The sequence below is a fragment of the Gorilla gorilla genome, chromosome 18 (genome assembly GCF_029281585.2).
Source record: "Gorilla gorilla gorilla isolate KB3781 chromosome 18, NHGRI_mGorGor1-v2.1_pri, whole genome shotgun sequence".
Lineage (NCBI taxonomy): Eukaryota > Metazoa > Chordata > Mammalia > Primates > Hominidae > Gorilla > Gorilla gorilla.
The window spans coordinates 35,905,542-35,930,024 of NC_073242.2; the positions used below are offsets into that span (position 1 = coordinate 35,905,542).

The 24,483-nt window shown below is 40.8% G+C and overlaps 1 protein-coding gene across 4 annotated transcripts in view; it reads right to left on the reverse strand.

The window, feature by feature from the left end:
* Positions 1–344: 344 nt before the first annotated feature.
* GSPT1 (G1 to S phase transition 1) overlaps positions 345–24,483 on the reverse strand; it is a 45,580-nt gene continuing 21,441 nt past the window's right edge. For all 4 annotated transcript variants that reach the window (XM_004057222.5, XM_004057221.5, XM_019012452.4 and 1 more), the window contains exons 6-15: positions 21,249–21,326; positions 17,773–17,953; positions 16,979–17,133; positions 16,673–16,813; positions 15,375–15,468; positions 13,200–13,280; positions 7,583–7,756; positions 6,262–6,351; positions 5,937–6,105; positions 345–3,369 (exon numbers count right to left, since the gene is read on the reverse strand). In XM_004057222.5, the coding sequence (XP_004057270.1) occupies positions 3,317–3,369; positions 5,937–6,105; positions 6,262–6,351; positions 7,583–7,756; positions 13,200–13,280; positions 15,375–15,468; positions 16,673–16,813; positions 16,979–17,133; positions 17,773–17,953; positions 21,249–21,326 (1,216 nt within the window). In that variant the 3' untranslated portion in view covers positions 345–3,316. The remainder of the gene's footprint in view (positions 3,370–5,936; positions 6,106–6,261; positions 6,352–7,582; positions 7,757–13,199; positions 13,281–15,374; positions 15,469–16,672; positions 16,814–16,978; positions 17,134–17,772; positions 17,954–21,248; positions 21,327–24,483) is intronic.

Below are 24,483 nucleotides of genomic sequence, written 5' to 3' on the forward strand. Positions count from 1 at the left end.
AAGATCGCCAAGGGAGCTTAGCTGATTTTTTTCCAGAGTTCATCTTGGGAGCAGTTTTTGATCATAGGTTCAACTTTTTTCTTGGGTTGCAAAACTGCATCTGGCTGCAAGTCTAACCCAAAATATTCGCAGCGTATCAGCTGAGAGGATGCCGGCAACTGTTGAACTACATCACAGTTCAAAGTCCCATATTGTGAGAGCAGTACTTGTAGTTTATGTAACCAGCAAATATGAGTTACCTCGTTACAGTGAACAACCTGCACTGTTAGAGTTTTTAGGAACTTTTGACATTCGGTTATCACATATTTCAAAGATTTTCAACTCACAAAAAAAAATACATGGGCTTAATTACTCAGTAACACTTTACTATTTGTCACTTAATCTCAAGACAATACACACTCAGTCCAACTCTTTTGGTTTGATTTTACATAGATTTTCACTTACTTTTGCAAATTAAAAACAAGAAATGAGTGCTGTATTTCCCCCTCTCCCACAGTAAGAAACAAGGGTTTAAAATGGCAATTACTTAGATGTTTATTTCAATATTTCTTAAATTCACTTTATTAATTTAAAAAACTAAATAATCGCATGAAAGTTATATAAAGAACATCATTAATGTGAAAAGATGCAAGAAAAAAATCATTCTAGTAGAGCAACGTTAGAGAACAAATGCTTAGGTAATACCCTAAATATGCAGCCAACTACCCTATTTTTGCACTGTTGACCATATAAGCACGTTTGCATTTGCAGAAAACAGAATGACAGCATAGGAATTTGTATTGCTCTATAACGGTCCAACATCTCCACATAATGCCAAGTTCACCTTAGACATTTTATTTCCTTATCCAAATGAACAGCCTGTGTAAGCAGGATTGAAAATGCCATCAACTTTAAAAAGATGAGAACAACTTTCAAAGCCCATAGAACTTATGTTGCTGGTTAATTTTAGCACTGAAATTTCTTTTGAATAATCTAATCTTGCAAATATGCAAGAATCCAGTGGAATTTTTACAGTTACATTTGTATTTGTATGACCTGTTACTTAATTTTAGAGGTAGGCCCTTCACAGTTGATATCCAAGTTACTTAAGAGTCTTGGCAACATGCACATAATAGTCTAACAGTGTAAATGTTTTAGTAGCAAACATAACTTATTTTTAAAAAGTGTGTTATATTTAGAAAGGGAACTCTTATCTCTGGAAGTGATTTCCGTGGCTCTTGAACTTTTAAATATTCATTAAAATTCAAGCAATTGCTAGTATTTGTTTTTATTAACATGGAATTACAAAAAGAACTATTATGTTTTGATTAAAGCTCCTATATTTTCCAGAAAAATAAAAGCCCAGAGATTTGCAGACATAATAAAATCTATTTAAATTTCATGCAATAGCCATAATTATAGTTTTAAGAATCTGTAGGACAGTAACTTTGCTCTGTCCATAAGATGTAGCCTCATTCAAGAAATGAATGGGAATTTCACAGTTAAGAAAACACTAGGCCAAGTGCGGCGCCTCATGCCTGTAATCCCAGCACTTTTGAGAGGCTGAGGCGAGCGGATCACTTGAGGTCAGAAGTTTGAGACCAGCCTGACCAATATGGGGAAACCTCGTCTCCACTAAAAATACAAAAATTAACTGGGCCTGGTGGAGGGCTCCTGTAATCCCAGCTACTCAAGAGGCTGAGGCAGGAAATTGCTTGAATCCGGGAGGTGGAGGCTGCAGTGAGCTGAGATTGAGCCACTGCACTCCAGCCTAGGTGACAGAGTGAGCCTCTGTCTCAAAACAAAACAAAACACCCATTAGATAAGTTTTATGTTCTGTGACTGGAAATACAGTCTGTCTAGGCTTTTCTGAGGAGCAAAATTATAGGGAAGGGACTTGTCATTAAATATACAAAGTATCTTATTTAGAGAGAAATCACAATCTAAAAGAGGCTATCTTTGATCAATGGCAACACTCAACATCAAGGGGGCTTTGGATAAACCCACAAATTGCCTCCATTCCTCATTTATTCTCATGAAAAATTTCAAAGTCATGATAATTATAGCAGAGTCATTCAATCTAAAACCACCACAATGCTGCACTGTGGTTCATCAAAAACATGGTTAGCAAATTTCAGTTTTACACTTAAGAAAACTCAGTCAATTTCAAATAATTGAGATAAAACTTACACCCTGCTTGATTCTGCTTATCACTGATAATTTTAGTCTGTTCAGATTCTGATGATTCTAAATATTTTCATTTAGTTGCTGGGTTGAGATTTAGCTTTAACCAGCAAGGATCATCCAACCTTTAAAGTTACTGATACAAAGAGTAAACTGAGTAACTTGTAGAAGTGGCACTTGCAACTGATACGGTTTTCATACTAGAGGCATGCAGCTCTTATAAATACTAACAGAGGAATTTTTGCCAGGTCTCAAACATGCTTTATTTGTTGTTAATTCCACTAATTTAATGAGTTAATGGAATTTTCTCTAGGGGTACAATTTCATTACGCTTTACTTATAAAAACTACAGTATGCTGTTCTTTTATTTTAAAACAACTTACTGTGTTCAAGAAATCATGTTACAATATAAATTGGCCAAAAAAATAAATAAATAAATAACTAAAAGACCTAGTAAAGCAGTGTCACATTTGCATAAAGGGATTTAACTGCATGTATGCATTAACCATCAAAAGAAGGGGTCAAACTAATCCTTTCCTTTAATACAAACTTGAACACTGTGAATGCCTCATTTATAGTGGGTAGGGAAAGAGTTTATAAAAGTCCAAGTAATAAAATGTATTCAATTACTTGGGAAAGTTAAAAAGTTAATGCAACAATGTTACATCCAGATAAAAAAGATTATTCAAAAGCAATTCAAATACCGAAAAGGATTTCAAATTGAATATTTTATTAACACGGTAGTTGCCTTTGTAACATGTGCACACACACTCGCACACTCAGAATGATCTGCCTGGGGGAAAAATACTAAATATGCCTAAGGGGAAAATGAAAAATAAAAAAATTCCTGTAGGTTTTCATTATTGTAGGCAATTATGTCCACATCACTTACAAAGCTATTGCCAAATCTGTCCAAGGAAGCAGAGTTTGAAGTGAGGGCTAGGGACAGGAATCTTGGGAAAAATTCAACAGTGGCATAGCAGAGCTCTCAATATGAGAAAGCTGACATAATGTGGACTTTTGCTGTTAATTTCCTCTTTGCAAAATATGGGGAGAGGTTTATCAATGGGCAGAAAATAAGAGAAGGCGGTGTGAAGTAGGCTTCTGCAGTCAATTTTCCTCACAGTATTGTGCAGGGTCATCAAGAAAATGCTTAGTCTTTCTCTGGAACCAGTTTCAGAACTTTTCCAATTGCAATGGTCTTACCTAGAAATGAAATTTTAAAAAAATCTTTCAGTAGTTAACAGCAAGTCTATATAAGATATTAAAACTTATTATTTTAAATCACAAAAATAGTTTTTACAATGTAAGTTACTAATTAACTAGCTTCACTGCCAAACCCATGATACTTCTATTTAGGTAGTCTTAATAAGAGGGTCTTATTTGGGGGGGCTGGTAAAGAGATGGTTCCCTGTATCAAAAACCTATCTCCCCCCGTACCCCCCAAACAATTCTCCTGCCTCATCCTCCCCAGTAGCTGAGATACAGGTGCCCGCCACCACGCCCAGCTAATTTTTGTATTTTTAGTTGAGACGGGATTTCACCATGTTGGCCAGGCTGGTCTCGAACTCCTGACCTCAGGTGATCCATCCGCCTCAGCCTCCCAAAGTGCTGGGATTACAGGCATGAGCCACTGCATAAAGACAGAGTCTTACTCTGTCACCCAGGCTGGAGTGCAGTGGCGCGACTTCAGCTGACAGCAACCTCCTTCTGGGTTCAAGCGATTCTCCTGCCTCAGCCTCCTGAGTAGCTGGGAGTACAGGTGCCTGCCACCATGCCCATTCTAATTTTTATATATTTAGTAGAGGCAGGGTTTCACCATGTTGGCCAGGCTGGTCTTGAACTCTTGGCCTCAGGTGATCCGCCTGCCTCGGCCTCCCAAAGTGCTGGGATTACAGGCGTGAGCCACCACACTGGGCCAAAAAACCTCTTTGGATTAAAAATAAAAAAAGGGAATATCCGTATTTGTGGAATATCCACCCAGTGGAGTACTATTCAGTGATACAAAGGAATAAATAACATGTTACATGGTTGAACCTCAAAATCACACTAAGTAAAATAAACTAGACAAAAGACCACATAATTTATAATTCTATTTATGGAGTGTCTATAAAAGACAAATTGAAAAACGGTTGCCTAGGGGTGGAGGTGGGAATAAGGGGTGATTATGAACAGGTGTAAGGTTTCTTTTTAGGTGTTCTAAATGTTCTAATATTAGTATATGGTGATGGTTGTACAATTCTGTAAACATACTAAAATTCATTGAATTACATATTTAAAACAGCTCAATTTCATATTATGGAAATTGTATCTCAATAAAGCTGCTAAAAAAAAAAATCCCAAAACCTATCCTTAAGTAACTGAAAAGGCACAGCAATCACCACTGACTACAGTGCAGTGAACACGTCCTTCTGGTAGTAATCCTGTGGACTGAAAGGATAAAAAAAACCCATTGGGTCTTGTGGAAAACCTAAAAGCCAAGTTAGCTTTTTTTTTTTTTTTTTTTTTTAAAGCCAAGTTATCTTTTAGGAAAAAATAATTCTAGGGTTAAGAATTCCTGCTACATTAATTGCTTTTCTTCTGTCTTCCTGATTTTATCCAGTTCTGAGTGGTAAACTAAAACTATCATTTTGTTATATTAATAAGATAAACCCAATAACCAGTTTTACTATCAACCAGAAGAGTTCTGGGCCTTTAAAGTAAAATAAACACTGTCTTTATACAATTTCATCCAATGTAAAGTTCAGGAACTGTATTCATCACCAGGGCTTAGCACAGTTCCTGACACTTTGTAGATGCAAAGTAGTTTTTGCTAAATGGAATTGGAATGAACATGTGAAATGACTATTCTGTATTTCAATGGAACTATAAACTTTTATGTAAAGTCTTCTATAGTCTTAAAATGGTTATCTAAGTTAGAAATATTAACAGCCAGGCCAGGCGCGGTGGCTCGCGCCTGTAATCCCAGCACTTTGGGAGGCCAAGGCGGGCGGATCACGAGGTCAGGAGATCAAGACCATCCTGGCTAACGTGGTGAAACCCCATCTCTACAAAAATACAAAAAATTAGCCAGGCATGGTGGCAGCGCCTATAGTCCCAGCTACTCAGGAGGCTGAGGCAGGAGAATGGCGTGAACCTGGGAGGTGGAGCTTGCAGTGAGCCAAGATGGTGCCACTGCACTCCAGCCTGGGTGACAGATCGAGACTCCATCTCAAAAAAAGGAAAGGAAAGGAAAGAGGAAAGGGAAAGGAAAAGGATAGGAATATTAAAAGCTCATAAGGAAATGTTTCGTAACAATCATTTTGTTTTTATGCCAAAGAACTTCATGACCCCAAGATGGGAATGTTAGTTGTTCTGCGTCACCCACAGGTAGGCAGAAATGGATGCACACAAAAGGTCACAAACATTAGACCTCTGAAGAATTAGGTGTAAAAAAAAAAATCAATCTCTATGTTCCTTTTAATCGCTAGACATATTACAAAGGATTACATCATAGAAATATCTTAGTAAACAAAATAGCCCTCCAAATCCACTACTCACAAAACATCAAAATTAAGATTCTTCATGTAGAGCATTACTAGATTTGGCATTACTACTAAAGCACATGGTCAATTCTGTTCAATACATTCAACTGATAAAACATTCATACGAATAAGAATGTGAATCGAAGTTTTCTGTGAGCCTGTTGCAATGTGTACTGTACTGAGATGATGAAGATGACCAAAGCTAGGTATCCTGGATATACTACTAGACGTCAGTTTAAAAGCTCTTACCCTCATCTCTTAAGGTGAAACGACCCATCTGAGGGAAGTCTTTAAAGGTCTCCAGGCAGATGGTTCCTGCTGTCCTTAAGCGAGCAATGCATACTTGATCTTGTTTCACAAAACGGGGTCGGGTCTTACTTTTTTCTCCTGATTTTTTGTCTACCAAGCAGATTAAGGCCTAACCAAGAAAAGAGTATGAGAAAATCAGAATAATGCCAAATAAAATAATCTTTAAGAACAGGTGTAGAAATAAAAGTGCATCACTGTTGCTGATTAGAAATTATGAAGATAAAACAGCATTAAAACAGAAATAAACCAATTATCTTAAACTCACTGTTATTTCGACCTCCTCAATACAGGTATGAATATGCAGCACCGCATTATAGCCTGGGCAGATGATGGATTTGTGCTCTATAATCACTATCTGTCAAACAAACAAACACATTCTTATCTTTATCCTTAGGGTAAATAAGAATTCAATGTTCTCAAGCGCCATATAAATCCCAAGAATTAGTGTTACCATCTCACTAGGACACCAACTTAAGTGATTTTTGTGTTAGAGGTGATAGGTTTGTCTTACTAATTTTGTTCACAGGATGGGACAGGCTGCTTGACCTCAAAGCATGAATTTCAATATCTTATCCTGTATTTATCTTCTTGGCAAGTCCCTGGTCAACTTTCAAAACACGGCAGGCTGGCTGGGCGCAGTGGTTCACGCCTGTAATCTCAGCACTTTGGGAGGCTGAGGCGGCAGGGGGGCCGGGGGCATCACTTGAGGCCAGGAGTTCGGGACCAGCCTGGACAACATGGTGAAACCCTGTCTCTACTAAAAATACAAAACAATCAGCCAGGCATGGTGGTGGGCGCCTAAATCCCAGCTACTCAGGAGGCTGAGGCAGGACAATCGCTTGAATCCCGGAGGTGGAGGTTGCAGTGAGCCGAGATCGCGCCACTGCACTCCAGCCTGGGTGACAGAGCAAGACCCCATCTCCAAACAAAACAAAAGACAGCAGGCCAACTTTCTTATCTGGGAAGCCTTTCCTTATATTCCCCAAGGAACTAAGCTAATTTTTACTGCTCAGAAGCTACCTAGATGTAAACTTATCCAGCTTTATCCAGTTCTCAATATCCAAGGTCCAGTAAAGTAAGCAACCTTACATCTGGCATCAAAATCTAACTTGATTAGTTGTCATACCTTAGAACAGAACTTTAAAAAATTCTGTTATTCACACCAGTCACTTACTCTGTCATTCTCCCAGGGAGGTTAGATTGTTAATAACAGGGAAACCTGTGTGATTTCTTGTCTGGAAAGCTATGTGCTGTCAATGAGCACATAAACCATGACTTCCACAGTAACTGTGCTCTGGTCAAAGTGAATATTAGATACTCTAGAATGTATCATCAGGAGATCAAACATAAAAAGGAACTTACAAAGAATACTCCTTATCCAGTAAGCACTTGTACCAGCTTGAAGACCTTGTATGAGGTGCCTATTGTGGTTATGATATATAAGTGGCTTATAATATTTCCATTCCCCTTCTCTACACTAAGATGGGTTAACTGGCATGTCACAAATAATCAGGACAAAAGGCACTGATATTCTAATTTCATTTAGACATTAAAACCCACTATGACAACAACAATAATTTGTTTACCTGGGCATCAAATGTGCGTCCAGAATGACAAAGATTATTAGGATCACAAAGTATAAACCCTGGAAGAATCTCCTCTTCTTCAATTCCTTTCAGTCTGATTTTGAGGTTTTCACCTGGGGCTACGGTATCAGTCTCTACATCATCGGAAAGTATTCCAAGAACTTCCACGTTGTGCTTTAAAAGAAAACAAGACTGGAGGTTTTCTGATACATTCACTGCATTACGGAACATAAAATGATCTGAATGTCTGTCTGCTCAATAAAGAGTTGCAAGATTTGACTGTAAACACTTATGTTTGTATGACATAAAATCTTAGCCTAGATATGATCAGCAAAAATCATATCCTAGAAGTATAACTGCCAATTAAAGTATTAACGTGTCACCTTTTAAATATCACATTCTAATCATTTCCAACTAGAACACTGTATACACTAGCACTTGCCTTTTTTTACCTTTTCAAAATCAAAAACACAATTTAATATTTGGATTTCAGTTTTATGGATATAATTTTTATTATTATGGAATTCTATGAAGGATTTAATAAACCTGTCTTCTATTACCTATCAATCTCCAAATATCGGAATTATGCACTACTTAAAAATTATTGAACTAAGCTTTAAAAGTCTATCAACTATTTAATGAATACATAATTTCCTTTTGGTGTAATGAAATGCTCTGGAATTAGATAGTGATGATGGCTGCATAGCATTGTTATTTTTTTATTTTGAGACAGAGTTTTGCTCTTGTTGCCCAGGCTGGAGTGCAGTGGTGCGATCTTGGCTCACTGCAACCTCTGCCTCCTGGGTTCAAGCCATTCTCCTGCCTCAGCCTCCCAAGTAGCTGGGATTACAGGCACCCACCACCATGCCTGGCTAATTTTTTGTATTTTTAGTAGAGACGAGGTTTCACCATGTTGGCCAGGCTGGTCTCAAACTCCTGACCTCAGGTGATCCACCCACCTTGGCCTCCCAAAGTGCTCAGATTACAGGCGTGAGCCACGGTGCCCGGCCTAAACTCTGTTTCTAACAAAATAGTCCATGGAGCTGGGCAGTCCACATGCCTTTAGCCCCGCTACTTGGAAGGCTGAGGCATGAGGACTGCTTGAGCCCAGGTGTTTTAAGGCTGCAGTGAGCTATGATCACACTACCACACTGTAGCCTGAGTGACACAGCGAGACCCTGTCTTTAAAAAAAAAAAAAAAAAAAAAAAAAGTTTTTAATGTAAAAATAAAATAGTTATGGAAGCCTCCAGTTCTGATGCCAGTATTGCTCCTCAGTACTTCCAGTGCTGGCTGTGGCAGCAAGGTGAAGCAAAAGAACAAGTGACCTGAGAGGAGATACACGGGAAATTTACCATCAGTGACATTTACTACATCAATAATGCTATGCAGGCCAGGTGCAGTGGCTCACGCCTCAGCATTTTGGGAGGCCGAGGCGGGTGGATCACCTGAGATCAGGAGTTTGAGACCAGCCTGGCCAACATGGTGAAACCCTGTCTCTACTAAAAATACAAAAGAAAAAAAACAATTAGCCTGGCCTGGTGGCAGGCACCTGTAATCCCAGCTACTCAGGAGGCTTGGGCAGGAGAATCGCTTGAACCCAGGAGGCAGAGGATGCAGTGAGCCGAGATCGTGCCACTGTACTCCAGCCTGGGCAATAAGAGCGAAACTCCATCTCCAAAAAATAAAAAATAATAATAATAAAAAAAAAGGCCGGGCACAGTGGCTCACACCTGTAATCCCAGCACTTTGGGAGGCCAAGGTGGGTGGATCACAAGGTCAGGAGTTCAAGGCCAGCCTAGCCAAGATGGTGAAACCCTGTCTCGACTAAAAATACAAAAATTAGCCAGGCGCGGTGGCAGGCACCTGTAATCCCAGCTACTCGGGAGGCTGAGGCAGAGAACTGCTTGAACCCTGGAGGCGGAGGTTGCAGTGAGCTGAGATGGCGCCACTGTACTCCAGCCTGGGCCACAGAAGGAGACTCCGTCTCAAAAAAAAAAAAAAAAGAAAGAAAGAAACAAGAGTTTAGAAGTCACTCACCTAAAAAACAATCTGTATCGGCTGGGCGCAGTGGCTCACGCCTGTAATCCCAGCACTTTGGGAGGCCAAGGCAGGTGGATCACGAGGTCAGAAGTTCAAGACCAGCCTGGCCAACACGGTGAAATCCTGTCTCCATTAAAAATACAAAAATGAGCTGGGCATGGTGGCACGTTCCTGTAATCCCAGCTACTTGGGAGGCTGAGGCAGGAGCATTGCTTGAACCGGGACCTGGGAGGTGGAGGTCGCAGTGAGCCGAGATCACACCACTGCACTCCAGCCTGGGCTACAGAGCGAGACTCCGTCTCAAAAAAAACAAAAAACAAAAAACAAAAAAACAAAAAACAATCTGTATCTCAGAACAGTTTCATAAAATATCAAAGTAAAAAAATAACCAATGTTTAATTTAACCCATTAATTACTTACTGTGGTAAAATACATGTAACAAAATTTACCATCATAACCATTTTAGGTGTACATTTCAATAGTACACCTAAATTAAATACATTTAAAATATTGTACAACCAATATTCAGAACTCTGAAATCTTATCTTGCAAAACTGAAACTCCCTGTTCACCTGAACCCTGGCAACCACCATCCTACTTTCAGGTGACAAATGTGACTATTCCAGGTACCTCATTTAAGTAGAATCATATGGTATTTGTCTTTTTGTGACTGTTTTATTTCACATAGCATAATGTCCTCAAGGTTCATTCATGTTGTGGCCTGTGTCAGAACTTCCTTTTTAAGGCTGTGCAATATTCTATTACGTGTATGTAACACGCTTTCTTTATCCATTCATCCTTTATGGACACCAGGGTTGCTTCCACCTTCTGGCTACTGTGAATAATACATGTATGAACATGTTTATACAGATATCTGAGACTCTTTTGGGTATATACTCAGAAAGAGTATTGCTGGATTATGTGGGAAATCTATGTTTAATTTTTTGAGGAACTGCTATATTTTTTCACGGCACTTGGCACAATTTTACATGACCAACAGTGCACAAGGGTTCCAAATTCTCCACATCCTTGCCAACACGTGTTACTCTGCTTTCCAAAAAAAAGTTTTGAATTGAGATGGGATCTCACACATAGTGAGAGACCCAGCCTGGTCTCAAAACTCAAGTGATCCTCCTGCCTCAGCTTTTCCGAAAGTGCAGGGATTATAGGCATAAGCCACCATATCCAGCCCTGTGGATTTGATTTTTATTTCCCTAATAGTTAGCAGTGCTAAGCATTTCTTCATGTACTTTTTGGCTGTTTGTACATCTTCTCTGGAAAAATGTATATTGCAGTCCTTTGCCCATTTTTGAATTGGGTTGTTTAGGTTTTCTGTTGACTTGTAGGAGTTCTTCATATATTCTAGATATTAACCCCATATTTAGACACATGATTGGCAAATGTTTTCTCTCATTCCGTAGGTTGCCAACCCCATGAATTTTTTATTGTAAAAGTCTGGCCTCTTTTTTATTTGATATTTGAGACAGAGTCTCGCACTGTCGCCTGTGCTGGTGTGCAGTGGCGTGATCTCAGCTCACTGCAACCTCCGCCTCCCGGGTTCAAGCGATTCTCCTGTCTCAGCCTCCTGGGTAGCTAGGATTACAGGCACCCGCTGACACACTTGGCTAATTTTTTGTATTTTTAGTAGAGACGGGGTTTCACTATGTTGGCCAAGCTGGTCTCGAACTCCTGACCTCGTGATCCACCCACCTTGGCCTCCCAAAGTGCTGGGATTACAGGCATGGCCCACCCACCAGCTGCCTCTATGTCTTTTAAACTATTCTAGCTCTGTTCCACTGAGATTCAGGAGGACTAAACTGAAGTGAGTTTTTGAGGCTTGCTCAACTCTAGGACATTCTATACCTGCCTAGTGATTAGTATCAAGTGATAGCTTCCACAGAGAACAGCTACTTTCTCTATACTAGTTACTAAGGCCCCTCACTTGCAAATATGTCTGGGCACTAACTTCACTTATGTTTAGAGAATCATACTTTTTTCTATTCTGGTAAAATATAAGTAATAACATTCAACTTTTAAACCATTTTAGTTTGCAATTCAGTGCCATCTAGTGTATTCACCATGTTGTACAATCAATACCACTATCTAATTCTAAAACTTCATTGTCCCGAAAAGGAACTCCTACACCCATTAAGCAGTCACTCCTTACTTTCCCTCCTTCAGCCCCTTGCAACCACCAAGCTGCCTTACACTTCCATAGCCTTTTTTTTTTTTTTAGAAAAGGTCTCGTTCTTTTGCCCAGCCTGGAGTGCAGTGGTGTGATCAGAGCTCATAAATCATAGCAACCTTGACTTCCTGGGCTCAAGCAATCCTCCTGCCTCAACCTCCCAAATAGCTACGACCACAGGCACGTATCACCACAAGTGGCTAATTTTATTTTTCACAGAGACAGGGTCCCCCTATGTTGCCCAGTGTGGTCTCCAACTCCTGGGCTCAAGCAATCAGTCCACCTCAAACTTCCAAAGTGCTAGGTGTTAGCCACCATGCCTGGCTCATCTCCATAATTTTTGGGACAACTCTACAGACAAAACTGAGTAAGTAAGGGCTGGGTGTTGTGGCTCAAGCCTGTAATCCCAGCACTTTGGGAGGCCCAGGCGGGCAAATCACGAGGTTAGGAGTTCGAGACCAGCCTGGCCAACATGGTGAAACCCTGTCTCTACTAAAACCACAAAAATTAGCCAGATATGGTGATGCATGCCTGTAATCCCAGCTACCCGGGAGGCGGAGGTTGCAGTGAGCCAAGAATGCGCCACTGCACTCCAGCCTGGCGACAGGGTGAGACTCCATCTCAAAACAACAACAGCAGCAACAACTAACTAAGAACTCAACCTGAGAATTATTTTCACTCAGATGTTAGCCTCCAAGTTGCAAAGATAATAGGAAAAAGTAGGCTTTAAAATATAAACATTTTAGAAGATACTATATGTTCTAATCTCCAATGCACAAGGCATCAAGAAGCCAGATAATACAATTTGTAAGGTGCCAATTATGTCCAAATATTACATTTGATAATGGATTCTTTTTCTAATTTACTCTGCCTGGAGTTAGCATGGTAAATAAATTCTCACTGAAATCTAGCAAAATCTCCATCTGAAGGTACTGATGACTCAAGTCTGTGGCCCTGCATAAGCAACATCTTTGGAGCTGTTAGAGAAGCCCTGCCTCAGGTTATCTGCAAATCTCAGCAACTGAACAGTCAAAAATGACACAAAGGAGGCCAGGCATGATGGCTCACGCCCGTAATCCTAGCACTTTGGGAGGCCAAGATGGGAGGACTGTTTGAGGCCAGGAGTTAGAGACTAGTCTGGTCAACATAGTGAGACCCCATCTCAATTTTTACTTTAAAAAAAAAAAAAAATTAGCCAGGCAGAGTGGCACAAGCCTATAGTCCCAGCTACTTGGGAGGCTCAGGTGGCAGGATTGCTTGAAAGTTTGAGGCTGCAATAAGCTATGAATGCGCCACTGTACTCCTGCCTTGGTGACAGAAGAAGACCCTATCTCTTAAAGAAAAAGAAAAAAATCAATCAATAGATAGGAAACAGCATAACCGATTTTTACCTTGTTTGGCATCATCACAAGCTGCTGGCCTTTACAAATAGATCCTGATTCCAGCTTTCCCAGGACCACAGTGCCCATATCCTGATCAAATGTAAAATAAAATCCAGTTTCAGACTTCTTGGTGCTGTATAACAGCTCAATAGCCCAAAGTGAAATTCTACACTGCTTATTCATAAAGGAAAATCATTTGCTTAAGTAGAACGCTTAGGTTCATCTTAAACTCAGTAACAAATACTCTATAATAATTTGTGTCATAAGCATATGTATGATCATATTAATAACTCAGTATGCCTCTAATTTAAAAAGAATATGGCACAAGCTGGATGTGGTGGCTCAAGCCTATAATCCCAACACTTTGGGAGGTGGAGGTGGGTGGACCACCTGAGGTCAGGAGTTGGAGACCAGCCTGGCCAATATGGCGAAACCCCATCTCCACTAAAAATACAAAAAAAAAAATAAAAATAAAAATAAAAATTGCCAGGCATGGTGGAATGCCTGTAATCCCAGCTACTCCAGAGGCTGAAGCAGAAGAATCGCTTGAACTCAGGAGGCAGAGGTTACAGTGAGCCGAGACTGAACCACTCGACTCCAGCTTGGGTAAAAGAGCAAGACTCTGTCTCAAAAAAAAAAAAAAGGCTGGGCTCAGTGGCTCACACCTGTAATCCCAGCACTTTGGGAGGCCGAAGCGGGTGGATCACAAGATCAGGAAATCGAGCCCATCCTGGCCAACATGGTGAAACCTCGTCTCTACTAAAAATACAAAAATTAGCTGGGTGTGGTGGTACCTGCCTATAATCCCAGCTACTCGGAAGGCTGAGACATGAGAATCGCTTGAACCCAGGAGGCGGAGGTTGCAGTGAGCCGAGATCATGCCACTGCACTCCAGCCTGGCGAAACAGCGAGACTCCATCTCAAAAAAAAAAAGAAAGGTGCAGAAAACAACACAGAAGTTTATGGTGGAAGATCTGAACTGTTTGTACAAATTCAGGTTCTCCTGATCTCTAGGCCTGTTTCCTCATATATAAAATTGGAAAAAGCAATACTTGTTAAAGAAATTTAGAATGGAGCTAATTAAAGAATAATGTATTTGAGGAGGGGAAAACATTACATACATTGATACCGCAAAACTTAAAAATTCAAGTTGGAAATCCAGTTAAAAACAAGGAAGTTTATTTTTTTTAAGACGAACATCCAGTGCTGGTGAGGCTGTGGTAAAACTAACACTCATGCTGCTAGTGGTGACAGAAGTTAGCACAGTATTTTTGCGATGCTATTTACCAATATGCATCAACTTTAATAAGAAAATCCTTTGAGCCCAGCAGTTACATCTATGAGTTTATCACTAAGATATGATCCCTGGCTCATCGGGAAACAGCTAAAATAAACTAAACTTGTTGAATAAATTATGGTCTATCTATACCACTAATATAAAGCCATTAAGAAAAAGACATCAATGTTATGTTGTTAATAAAGTTTTTGGACCGGGCATGGTGGTTCATGCCTGTAAGCCCAGCACTTTGGGAAGCCAACGCGGGCGGATCACCTGAGGTTAGGAGTTCGAGACCAGCCTGGCCAACATGGTGAAAACCGGTCTCTACTAAAAATACAAAAAACAATTAGCTGGATGCGGTGGCACACGCCTCTAGTCCCAGCTACTCAGGAGGCTGAGGCTGGAGAATCTCTTGAACGTGGGAGGCAGAGGTTGCAGTGAGCTGACATCACACCACTGCACTCTAGCCTGGGTGACAGAGTGAGACTCCGTCTCAAAAAAAAAAAAAGAAGGCCAGGTACGGTGGCTCACGCCTGTAATCCCAGCACCTTGGGAGGCCGAGGCAGGTGGATCACAAGGTCAGGAGATCGAGACCATCCTGGCTGACACAGTGAAACCCCGTCTCTACTAAAAATACAAAAAATTAGCTGGGCGTGGTGGCGGGAGCCTGTAGTCCTAGCTACTCAGGAGGCTGAGGCAGGAGAATCACTTGAACCCAGGAGGCAGAGCTTGCAGTGAGCTGAGATCGCGCCACTGCACTCCAGCCTGGGGTACAGAGTGCAAGATTCTGTCAAAAAAAAAAAAAGAAAGAAAAGAAAAGAAAAAAAGTTTTCAAAACTAGAAACAAAATGCACAACAATGATTTCCCCTCCCAGGAAACCCAATTTCTTTAACATTTTGGGTACCTTGTACTTATCCACAATTGGCAGCCTGATTGGTCCATCAACTGATCTATTGAAGTTTGGCAAATTATCCAGATATGGAATAAACGGTAATCCACTGAGAACATAACAACAAAGCCATTAAAGGAAGTCAACATAAATATCGAAACGTTAAGTTACATGACTATAAACAGCTTATAATAATATTTTCATTCTACTCATGTATTCTTCCCATTCAACCACTTTATTATCCATTTCATCTCACTTATTCCACAGAAAACTAAAAATATTATAAAACTGCTCAGTATAAGGCTTCCTCATAAACTTATTAAAATTTAGAGAAATATTTTATAGCAAATAGCCTACATGTAATAAATTGACTATACTCTATTACTTTTTATGGACTTTTCCAGCTATGAAACCAAGATTCTATAAAATAATTTCCCCTTTAAACATACAGTATTGGCTGGGTGCAGTGGCTCATGCCTATAATCCCAGCACTTTGGGAGGCCGAAAGGCAGGTGCATCTCTTGAGCCCAGGAGTTCGACACCAGCCTGGGCAACATGGTGAATCCCTGTCTCTACTAAAAATACAAAAATAAGCCGGGTGCGGTGGCATGTGCCTACAGTCCCTACGACTTGGGAGGCTGAGGTGGGAGGATCTCTTGAGCTGGGAGGCAGAGGTTGCAGTGAGCCGAGATCATGCCACTGCACTCCAGCCTGGTTAACAGAGTGAAAACCTGTTTCAAAAAAACAAACCAAAAAAAAGAAACACGGAGTTCAAGAATAAACTCGTATTTATGGTCATTTGATTTTCAAAGAGGGAGCCAAATCAATTCAATGAAAAAAGAATAGTCTTTTCAACAAATTGTGTGTAAACAATTAATATACAAAAACAAAACAAACCTACACATAGACCTTACATCTTACACAAAAGTTAAAATAAAATACATATCTAAATGTAAAAAACTTCAAATATAAAACCTTTTGTGCTTCAAAGGACACCATCGAGAAGTGAAAAAAGACAATCCATAAAGTGGGAGAAAATACTTGCTATAATCATATTGTAGCTGATAAGGGACTGGTCGCCAGTATTAAAAAGAACTCTTAGGACTCAGTAACAAAATGACAACCCAGTTTAAAAATGGGCAAAGATCTTAGTATTTTTAAAGCCAAGGTTACATTTAATATTTTCTTAAATTACTTATAAAGATATATGCTCAATAGCATATGTTAACATGTTACTCAGCATATGTCTTTATAAGTAATTTAAGTAATAACATCCTTTTCCTTTTTAAAAAAAGGAAAAAACAGTTACTTACATGTACCAAGGACAGAAATCCGACTGCTCTTTGAGATTTGCTCCAGTAAGTCCTGAGCAGGGCATAAAGTGAATGTCCTTTTTGGGATTGAAGCCAACTTTTTTCAAAAATGGCACTAGTTTCTCCTTACATTCTTCATATCTACAATTATAATGTAATCAAAATAACTCAATTATAATGTAAACCAAGAACTCTAGTTTCCTAAGTAAACAGATTAAGGTTTAGAAAAACCCTAGAGAAAAAGTCGTACAATAACAAAACCATCCTTAATCCCACTAACATAAAATACCAGACATCTACGCTCACCTCTCATTGCTCCAATTTACTGTTGGATCATCCATCTTATTAATTAGCACAATTAGGTGTTTTACACCTGCTGTCTTTGCCAACATTGCATGTTCTCTTGTCTGTCCTCCTTTTTCAAATCCAGTTTCAAACTCTCCTTTCCTGGCTGAGATTACCTAATTCCAAGAAAGGAAACAGTTTACTCCTTCGCCTTCAGGCATACCCTTATGGCAGTAAAACATCTTTCCTTTCAGTTATATCACGAGTTTTTTTTTTTTTTTTTGCAAGAAAATAGAAGCAAACGAGTTATGGCGTACCTGCTTTTGAATGTCACAAATCAAACAATGTCTAGATGCTTCCAATCCCCCACATTCCCAAAATCTAGTATACCTGCATATTTTAAAATTCCAACATTTACTTTCTAGCTATTGTAACTACAAAGGAAAAAAAAAATGTGATCTACTACCAGTACATTGCGAAAAGCGCAAAATGACTGAAGACCGTATGAAACAGATGGTTTCCTATTCATTTTTTACCCATGGTGCCTAACGGTGGGCTTGGCATTTAATGGAGACTAAGTTCTGACATGGTAATAGATAATAGCAACAGGAGAGAAAAGGTGAAACACATTTTCAGAAGTAAATCAAATTTTGAAGATTTCTTGAAGAGAGATTAGTATGATGAAAACTGTGACCGTGTACATCATTATATTTCACTGCAACCTGAATTTGAGCTTTTAGAAGATAAATTCAAATTTAAAGATATAAGCGGGGCTACTAACAAATATACAGATGGACTGGAAATGTCTTTCTTACCAGCACAGCCAAATCAGCTTGAGAGGCACCACCAATCATATTTGGGACAAAACTCTTGTGGCCAGGGGCATCTAGAATTGTGAAATGCTTCTTTTCGGTTTCAAAATAGGCACGACCCACTTCTACTGTTTTACCCTTGTCTCGTTCTTCCTGATTTGTGTCTAAGGCCCAAGACAAGTACCTGAAATAATTTTTTAAAAAAGAATAATATTCCTAAGAACATCAGAGTTTTTAGGATATTCTTCACCATTAAAGATATAATTGATGACACACAACACCTAAATCACGAACAAGATTGGTGAAATGAAAATTGAGCCGGGCGCGGTGGCTCACATCTGTAATCTGAGCACTTTGGGAGGCCAAGGCGGCGGATCACAAGGTCAGGGGTTCGACACCAGCCTGACCAACATGGTGAAGCCCTGTCTCTACTAAAAATACAAAAATTAGCCAGGTGTGGAGGAGCCCACCTGTAGTACTTAGGAGACTGAGGCAGGAGAATCGCTTGAACCTGGGAGGAGGAGCTTGCAGCGAGCCAAGATCGTGCCATTGCACTCCAGCCTGGGCGACAGAGCAAGGCTCCGTCTCAAAAGAAAACAAAGAAATTGAAAGAATAGGGCTGGGCGCAGTGGCTCACGCCTGTAATCCCAGCACTTTGGGAGGTCGAGGCTGGCAGATCACCTGAGGTCAGGAGTTCGAGACTAGCCTGGCTAATATGATGAAACCTCATCTCTACTAAAAATACAAAAATTGGGCATAGTGGTGCACACCTGTAGTCACAGCTATTTCGAAAGCTGAGGCAGGACAATCGCTTGAAGCTGGGAGGTAGAGGTTGCAGTGAGCCAAGATCGTGCCACTGCACTCCAGGCTGGGCAACAGAGGGAGACTCTGTCGCTCAAAAAAAAAAGGGGGCTAGGTGCAGTGGCTCATGCCTGTAATCCCAGCACTTTGGGAGGCCAAGGCAGGCGGATCACCTGAGGTAAAGAGATTGAGACCATCCTGGCCAACATGGTGAGACCCCATCTCTACTAAAAATACAAAAATTAGCTGGGCATGGTGGCGGGCGCCTGTAGTCCCAGCTACTCGGGAGGCTGAGGCAGGAGAATCGCTTGAACCCAGGAGGCAGAGGTTGCAGCGAGCTGAGATCGCGCCACTGCACTCCAGCCTGGTGACACAGTGAGACTCCGTCTCAAAAAAATAAATAAATAAAATAAAACTGAAAGAATGTATTATTTTGACTCAAACCCTTAGAGCTTTTATATAAACGCAGTCAATTATACCGTCTAGAACTTTATGACAAGTTGACTACACAGAAAGACTAACTACAAATGCCAATATCACTGTGTGTTAAGTGATAATGAGCTCCCTTATTACCTCATTTTTATACTCACATGGCACAAAATACTACACAAATAATGGCTGTCTTGAGAGTCAAAGGGTAATAATAAAACTTTTTTGGATGGACGCTGTGGCTCACGCCTGTAATTTCAGCATTCTAGGAGGCTGAGGCAGGCAGATCACAAGGTCAGGAGATTGAGACCATCGTAGCTAACACGGTGAAACCCTGTCTCTACTAAAAATACAAAAAATTAGCCAGGCGTGGGGGCGGGTGCCTGTAGTCCCAGCTACTTGGGAGGCTGAAGCAGGAGAATGGCGTGAACCCAGGAGGTGGAGCTTGTAGTGAGTGGAGATGGAGCCACTACACTCCAGCCTGGGCAACAGAGCCTAGGTCGTGCCCGGTGCCCCCACCCCTCTTCTTTTTTTTTTTTTTTTTTTTGGAGACGGAGTCTTGCTCTGGCCCAGGTTGGAGTGCAGTGGCACCATCTCGGCTCACTGCAACCTCTGCTTCCCAGGTTCCAGCTATTCTCCTGCCTCAGCCTCCCAAGTAGCTGGGATTACAGGTGCCCACCACCACGCCTGGCTACTTTTTGTATATATATTTTTTGAGATGGAGTTTAGCTCTTGTTGCCCAGGCTGGAGTGCAGCAGCACCATCTCAGCTCACCGCAACCTCTGCCTCCGAGGTTCAAGTGATTCTCCTGCCTCAGCCTCCCCAGTAGCTGGGATTAGAGCATGCGCCACCATGCCCAGCTAATTTTGTATTTTTAGTAGAGACAGGGTTTCTCCATGTTGGTCAGGCTGGTCTCGAACTCCTGACCTCAGGTGATCCGCCTGCCTCGGCCTCCCAAAGTGCTGGGATTGCAGGCGTGAGCCACTGTGCCCGGCCATTTTTGTAGTTTTAGTAGAGACAGGGTTTCACCATATTGGCCAGGGTGGTCTCGAACTCCTGACCTCAGGTGTGATCTGCCTACCTTGCCTCCCAAAGTGCTGAGATTACAGGCTTGAGTCACCGCGCCTGGCCCAATAAAAGTTGTTTTCCTTTTTTTTTTTTTTTTTGACATGGTGTCTCACTCTGTTGCCCAGGCTGGAGTGCAGTGGTGCAGTCTCGGCTCACTGCAACCTCCGCCTCCCGGGTTCACGCCATTCTCCTGCCTCAGCCTCCCAAGTAGCTGGGACTACAGGTGCCTGCCACCTTGCCCAGCTAATTTTTTGTATTTTTAGTAGAGACGGGGTTTCACCATGTTAGCCAGGATGGTCTCGATCTCCTGACCTCGTGATCCACCCGCCTCAGCCTCCCAAAGTGCTGAGATTACAGGCTTAAGCCACTGTGCCAGGACTAAAACTTTTTAATAAAATAAAAAGTAACTGTCCTCAGATATTTTCGAAAAGTGAAAGCCACTAACGCACCATGTGGGAGCAATGGTTACTTGCTAAAAATTGCTTCAATATTACACTGCCAAGCAAAAATTTATATAAATTCAAACCATCCATAATAGTAGGCATTAATTTAGCTTACCTCATCATCTTCACAGCATGTCCTCAATTTTTTATAACAACACTGACTAGCATTTTTCCCGCTTATTTTAGAGGAATATAATTTTATTTTAAAAAAATGACTGTCAATATCCCATTGAGGTAAGGCTTGCTAACTTTTTAAAACTAAAAATAACAAGGTTAGAAAACAAAAAAGTTGACTGTCTCACCATTCAAAGGCAACCACTGTCAATAATTCCATTCCATTTTATTTCCAGCATTTATTTATATAATGGTCATATCTTAAGTACAGGGATGTTTCCTGCTTCCCCCCAACTGCCACCACAATGCAAGTTCTATTCATGGTTACTATAAATTATGTAAATGTAAGTTTTCAGTGGTTGCAAAATCACCCAATTAAATGGATGGTTTATAATATTTTCAACAAGTCTATCACCAGATATATGGATTGTTTCCAAATTTCTCTGTGTAAGTTATTAAAGCATTAGGAACTCATCTACTGTGTATTATGAGGAGAGGGGAAATTTCCTTTGTTGTGATACGATTTTAGACTTCAACAATTTATATTTTAACAGGCTCCAAAAGCACTAAGTGGGCATCATCTCCTTAAAAGTAATTTATAAGTGTCATAAAAGTTTACTATACCAAGTTTCTCTGTTTTTCTCTTTAGCTTCTCTTTCATACTTTTCAAGCGTCCTTTTGTCAACCATTCCAGTCAAATACCTGAAAACATTTAAAGAAAAAAAAAAGTAAACAATCACTCACACATTACTCAGTGGAATTAGGAAAACGTGAAAATTGTCGAGAATTTCAACGTCAGAAAATAGTTATTTTATATGTGTGTGTCTGTCTAAAAAAATATAAAATATGTATATAACATATATATTACATATATTTTTATATAAAATATATTACACATTTTTATATAAAATATATATATTACATATATATATATTTTTTTTTTTTTTTGAGACAGAGTTTCGCTCTTGTCATCCACCTGGAGTGCAATGGCACAATCTCGGCTCACTGCAACCTCTGCCTCTTGGGTTCAAGTGATTCTCCTGCCTCAGCCTCCCGAGTAGCTGGGATTACAGGCACCCACTACCAAACCCGGCTAATTTTTGTACTTGTAGTAAAGATGGGGTTTCATTACGTTGGCCAGGCTGGTCTCGAACTCCTGACCTTGGGTGATCCACCTGCCTCGGCCTCCCAAAGTGCTGGGATTACAGGCGTGAGCCACCACGCCTGGCCATATTTTTTTTTTTTTTTTTTTGAGACAGGGTCTCGCTCTGTCGCCTAGGGTGGAGTGCAGTGGCGTGATCTCAGCTCACTGCAACTTCCTCCTCCTGGGTTCAAGCGATTCTCCTGTCTCAGCCTCTCAAGTAGCTGGGATTACAGGCGTGTGCCACCATGCCTGGCTAAGTTTTTGTATTTTTAGTAGAGACTGGGTTTCACCATGATCTGCCAGCCTCAGCCTCCCAAAGTGCTGGGAATACTGGCATGAGAACCACCACGCCTGGCCAGAAAATAGTTAAAGTAAAGGAACCACTGGTGGATGCTAAAATTATGGAAAGTGTAAGTGGAAAAAGGATATTTACAGTCTCGAATTAACAGACAAAGTGGCCTGGTGTGGTGGCTCATGCCCGTAATCCCAGCACTTTGGGAGGCCGAGGTGGGAGGATCCCTTGAGGCCAGGAGTTTGAGACCAGCCAGTGCAACACAGTGAGACCATCTCCACATAAATATTAAAAAATTGGCCTGGTGTGGTGATGCATGCCTGTATTCCTAGCTACTTGGGAGGCTGAAGTGAGAGGATCACCTGAGCCCAGGAGTGTGAGGTTACAGTAAGCTATGATTCCACCACTGCACTCTAGCCTGTGTTTAAGAGCAAGACCCTGTCTCTAAAAAAAAACAAAAAATCAGGCCAGGTGTGATGGCTCATGCCTGTAATCTCAGCACTTTGGGAAGCTGAGTTGGGAGGACTGCCTGAGTCCATGAGGTTGAGGCTGCAGTGAGCCATGATTACACAACTGCCCTCCAGCCTAAACAACAGGGAGACCCTTTCTCAAAAAAAATAAAAAACAAAAAATAAAAAATGGCCAGGCGCGGTGGCTCAGGCCTATAATCCCAGCACTTTGCGAGGCCAAAGCAGGCGGATCACAAGGTCAGGAGTTCAAGACCAGCCTGACCAACATGGTGAAACCTCATCTCTAATAAAAATACAAAAAAATTAGCCAGACGTGGTGGTGCATGCCTGTAATCCCAGCTACTTGGGAGGCTGAGGCAGGAGAATCATTTGAACCCGGGAGCCGGAGGTTGCAGTGAGCCAAGATCGCACCACTGCACTCCAGCCTGGGCGATAGAGATTCTGTCTCAAAAAAAAAAAAAAAAAAAAAAATAGAAAAGGGAAAACAATAACCTTATAGTGGACAATCTTGACAGATGGCACCTTAACCAAGTAATCATGACTAATTTCACCAGTAATAAGGAAGTTTTGATGAATGACTATGGTTATAAGATGTCAACATCAGGGCAGGATGAATGAAGGGAACTTCCTGTACTGTTTTTGCAACCATTCCGTAAATCTAAAATTATTTCAGAATATAGTAGGTTTTTTTTGTTTTTGTTTTTGTTTGTTTTTTTTAAGTAAATATAAGGTGGGCATGGTGGTGCAAGCGTGTAGTCCCAGCTACTTGGGAGGCTGAGGTAGGAGGATCAGTTGAGCACAGGAATTTGAAGCTATAGTGCGCTATGATCCCCCCTATAAATAGCCACTACCCTCCGGCCTGGGCAACACAGTGAGACCCTGTCTCTTAAATAAATATAGTTTTATTTTTATTTTTTATAGAAATGAGGGTCTCACTATATTGTCCTGGCTCTTCTTGAAGCCTGGGCTCAAATGATCCTTCCGCCTTGGCCTCCCAAAATGCTAGGATTACAGATATGAGCCACCATGCCCAGCCAAGTAAATTTAAAAATAAAATAACAAGTAAATGTAAATGTAGGTACTATAGAAAAGAAAAAAAAAATTGCAACAATGTTGTCTAGGCAAGTAAGTCTTATTACTTGTCAAAATGAGATAATAATTTTAAAATAGTTCGTTAGTAATGCATACTTCCTTGACTCAATCCAATTCAAAGCTCTCCTTTCCCTATAGCTTTCATCTGTGTTCTCCACGTAGACATCTATAGTGCAGTGCACCTAAGCATTTGCATGTAGAAACCCAGTGTGACACCACCAAAACTTACAGCCCATCAGCAAAAAATATACACTGTCCTGAAACATAACATCATATGGCTGTGACACTTCAACCACAGAGACCTGGGGAAGGACCCCTGTTTAACAGCCTGTCTTAGGGTCTCTGTTGTGGAAATGTTCAAAAGTAACCGGCAAGATTACCAATGATGATTAGCCAGGTGTGGTTAATCACACCTGTATGCCAGCACTTTGGGAGGCAGTAGAGGTGGGCAGACCACTTGACCCCAAGAGGTCAAGACCAGCCTGGGCAATATGATGAAACACCACCTCTACAAAAAAACACAAAAATTAGCCAGGCTTGGTCGCATGCACCTGTGATCCCACCTGCTTGGGAGGCTGAGGTGGAAGGATTGTTTGAGTCCAGGAGGTCGAGGCTGCAGTGAGCCAAAATCATGCCACTGCACTCCAGCCTTGGTGACAGAATGAGACCCTATCTCAAAAAAAAAAAAAAAAAAAAAAAAAAATTTAACTAGGCAAGATGATGGCAAGCCCTCTAGGTCCTCTGATGACACAGTTCAAAGAAATGGGTCTAATTTAGAGAAGCAATTAAAAATTTAGGACTTTTTAGTTATCAAGATTTGTCAATACTAAAATGCATTACTAAAGGCCAGCCATGGTCATT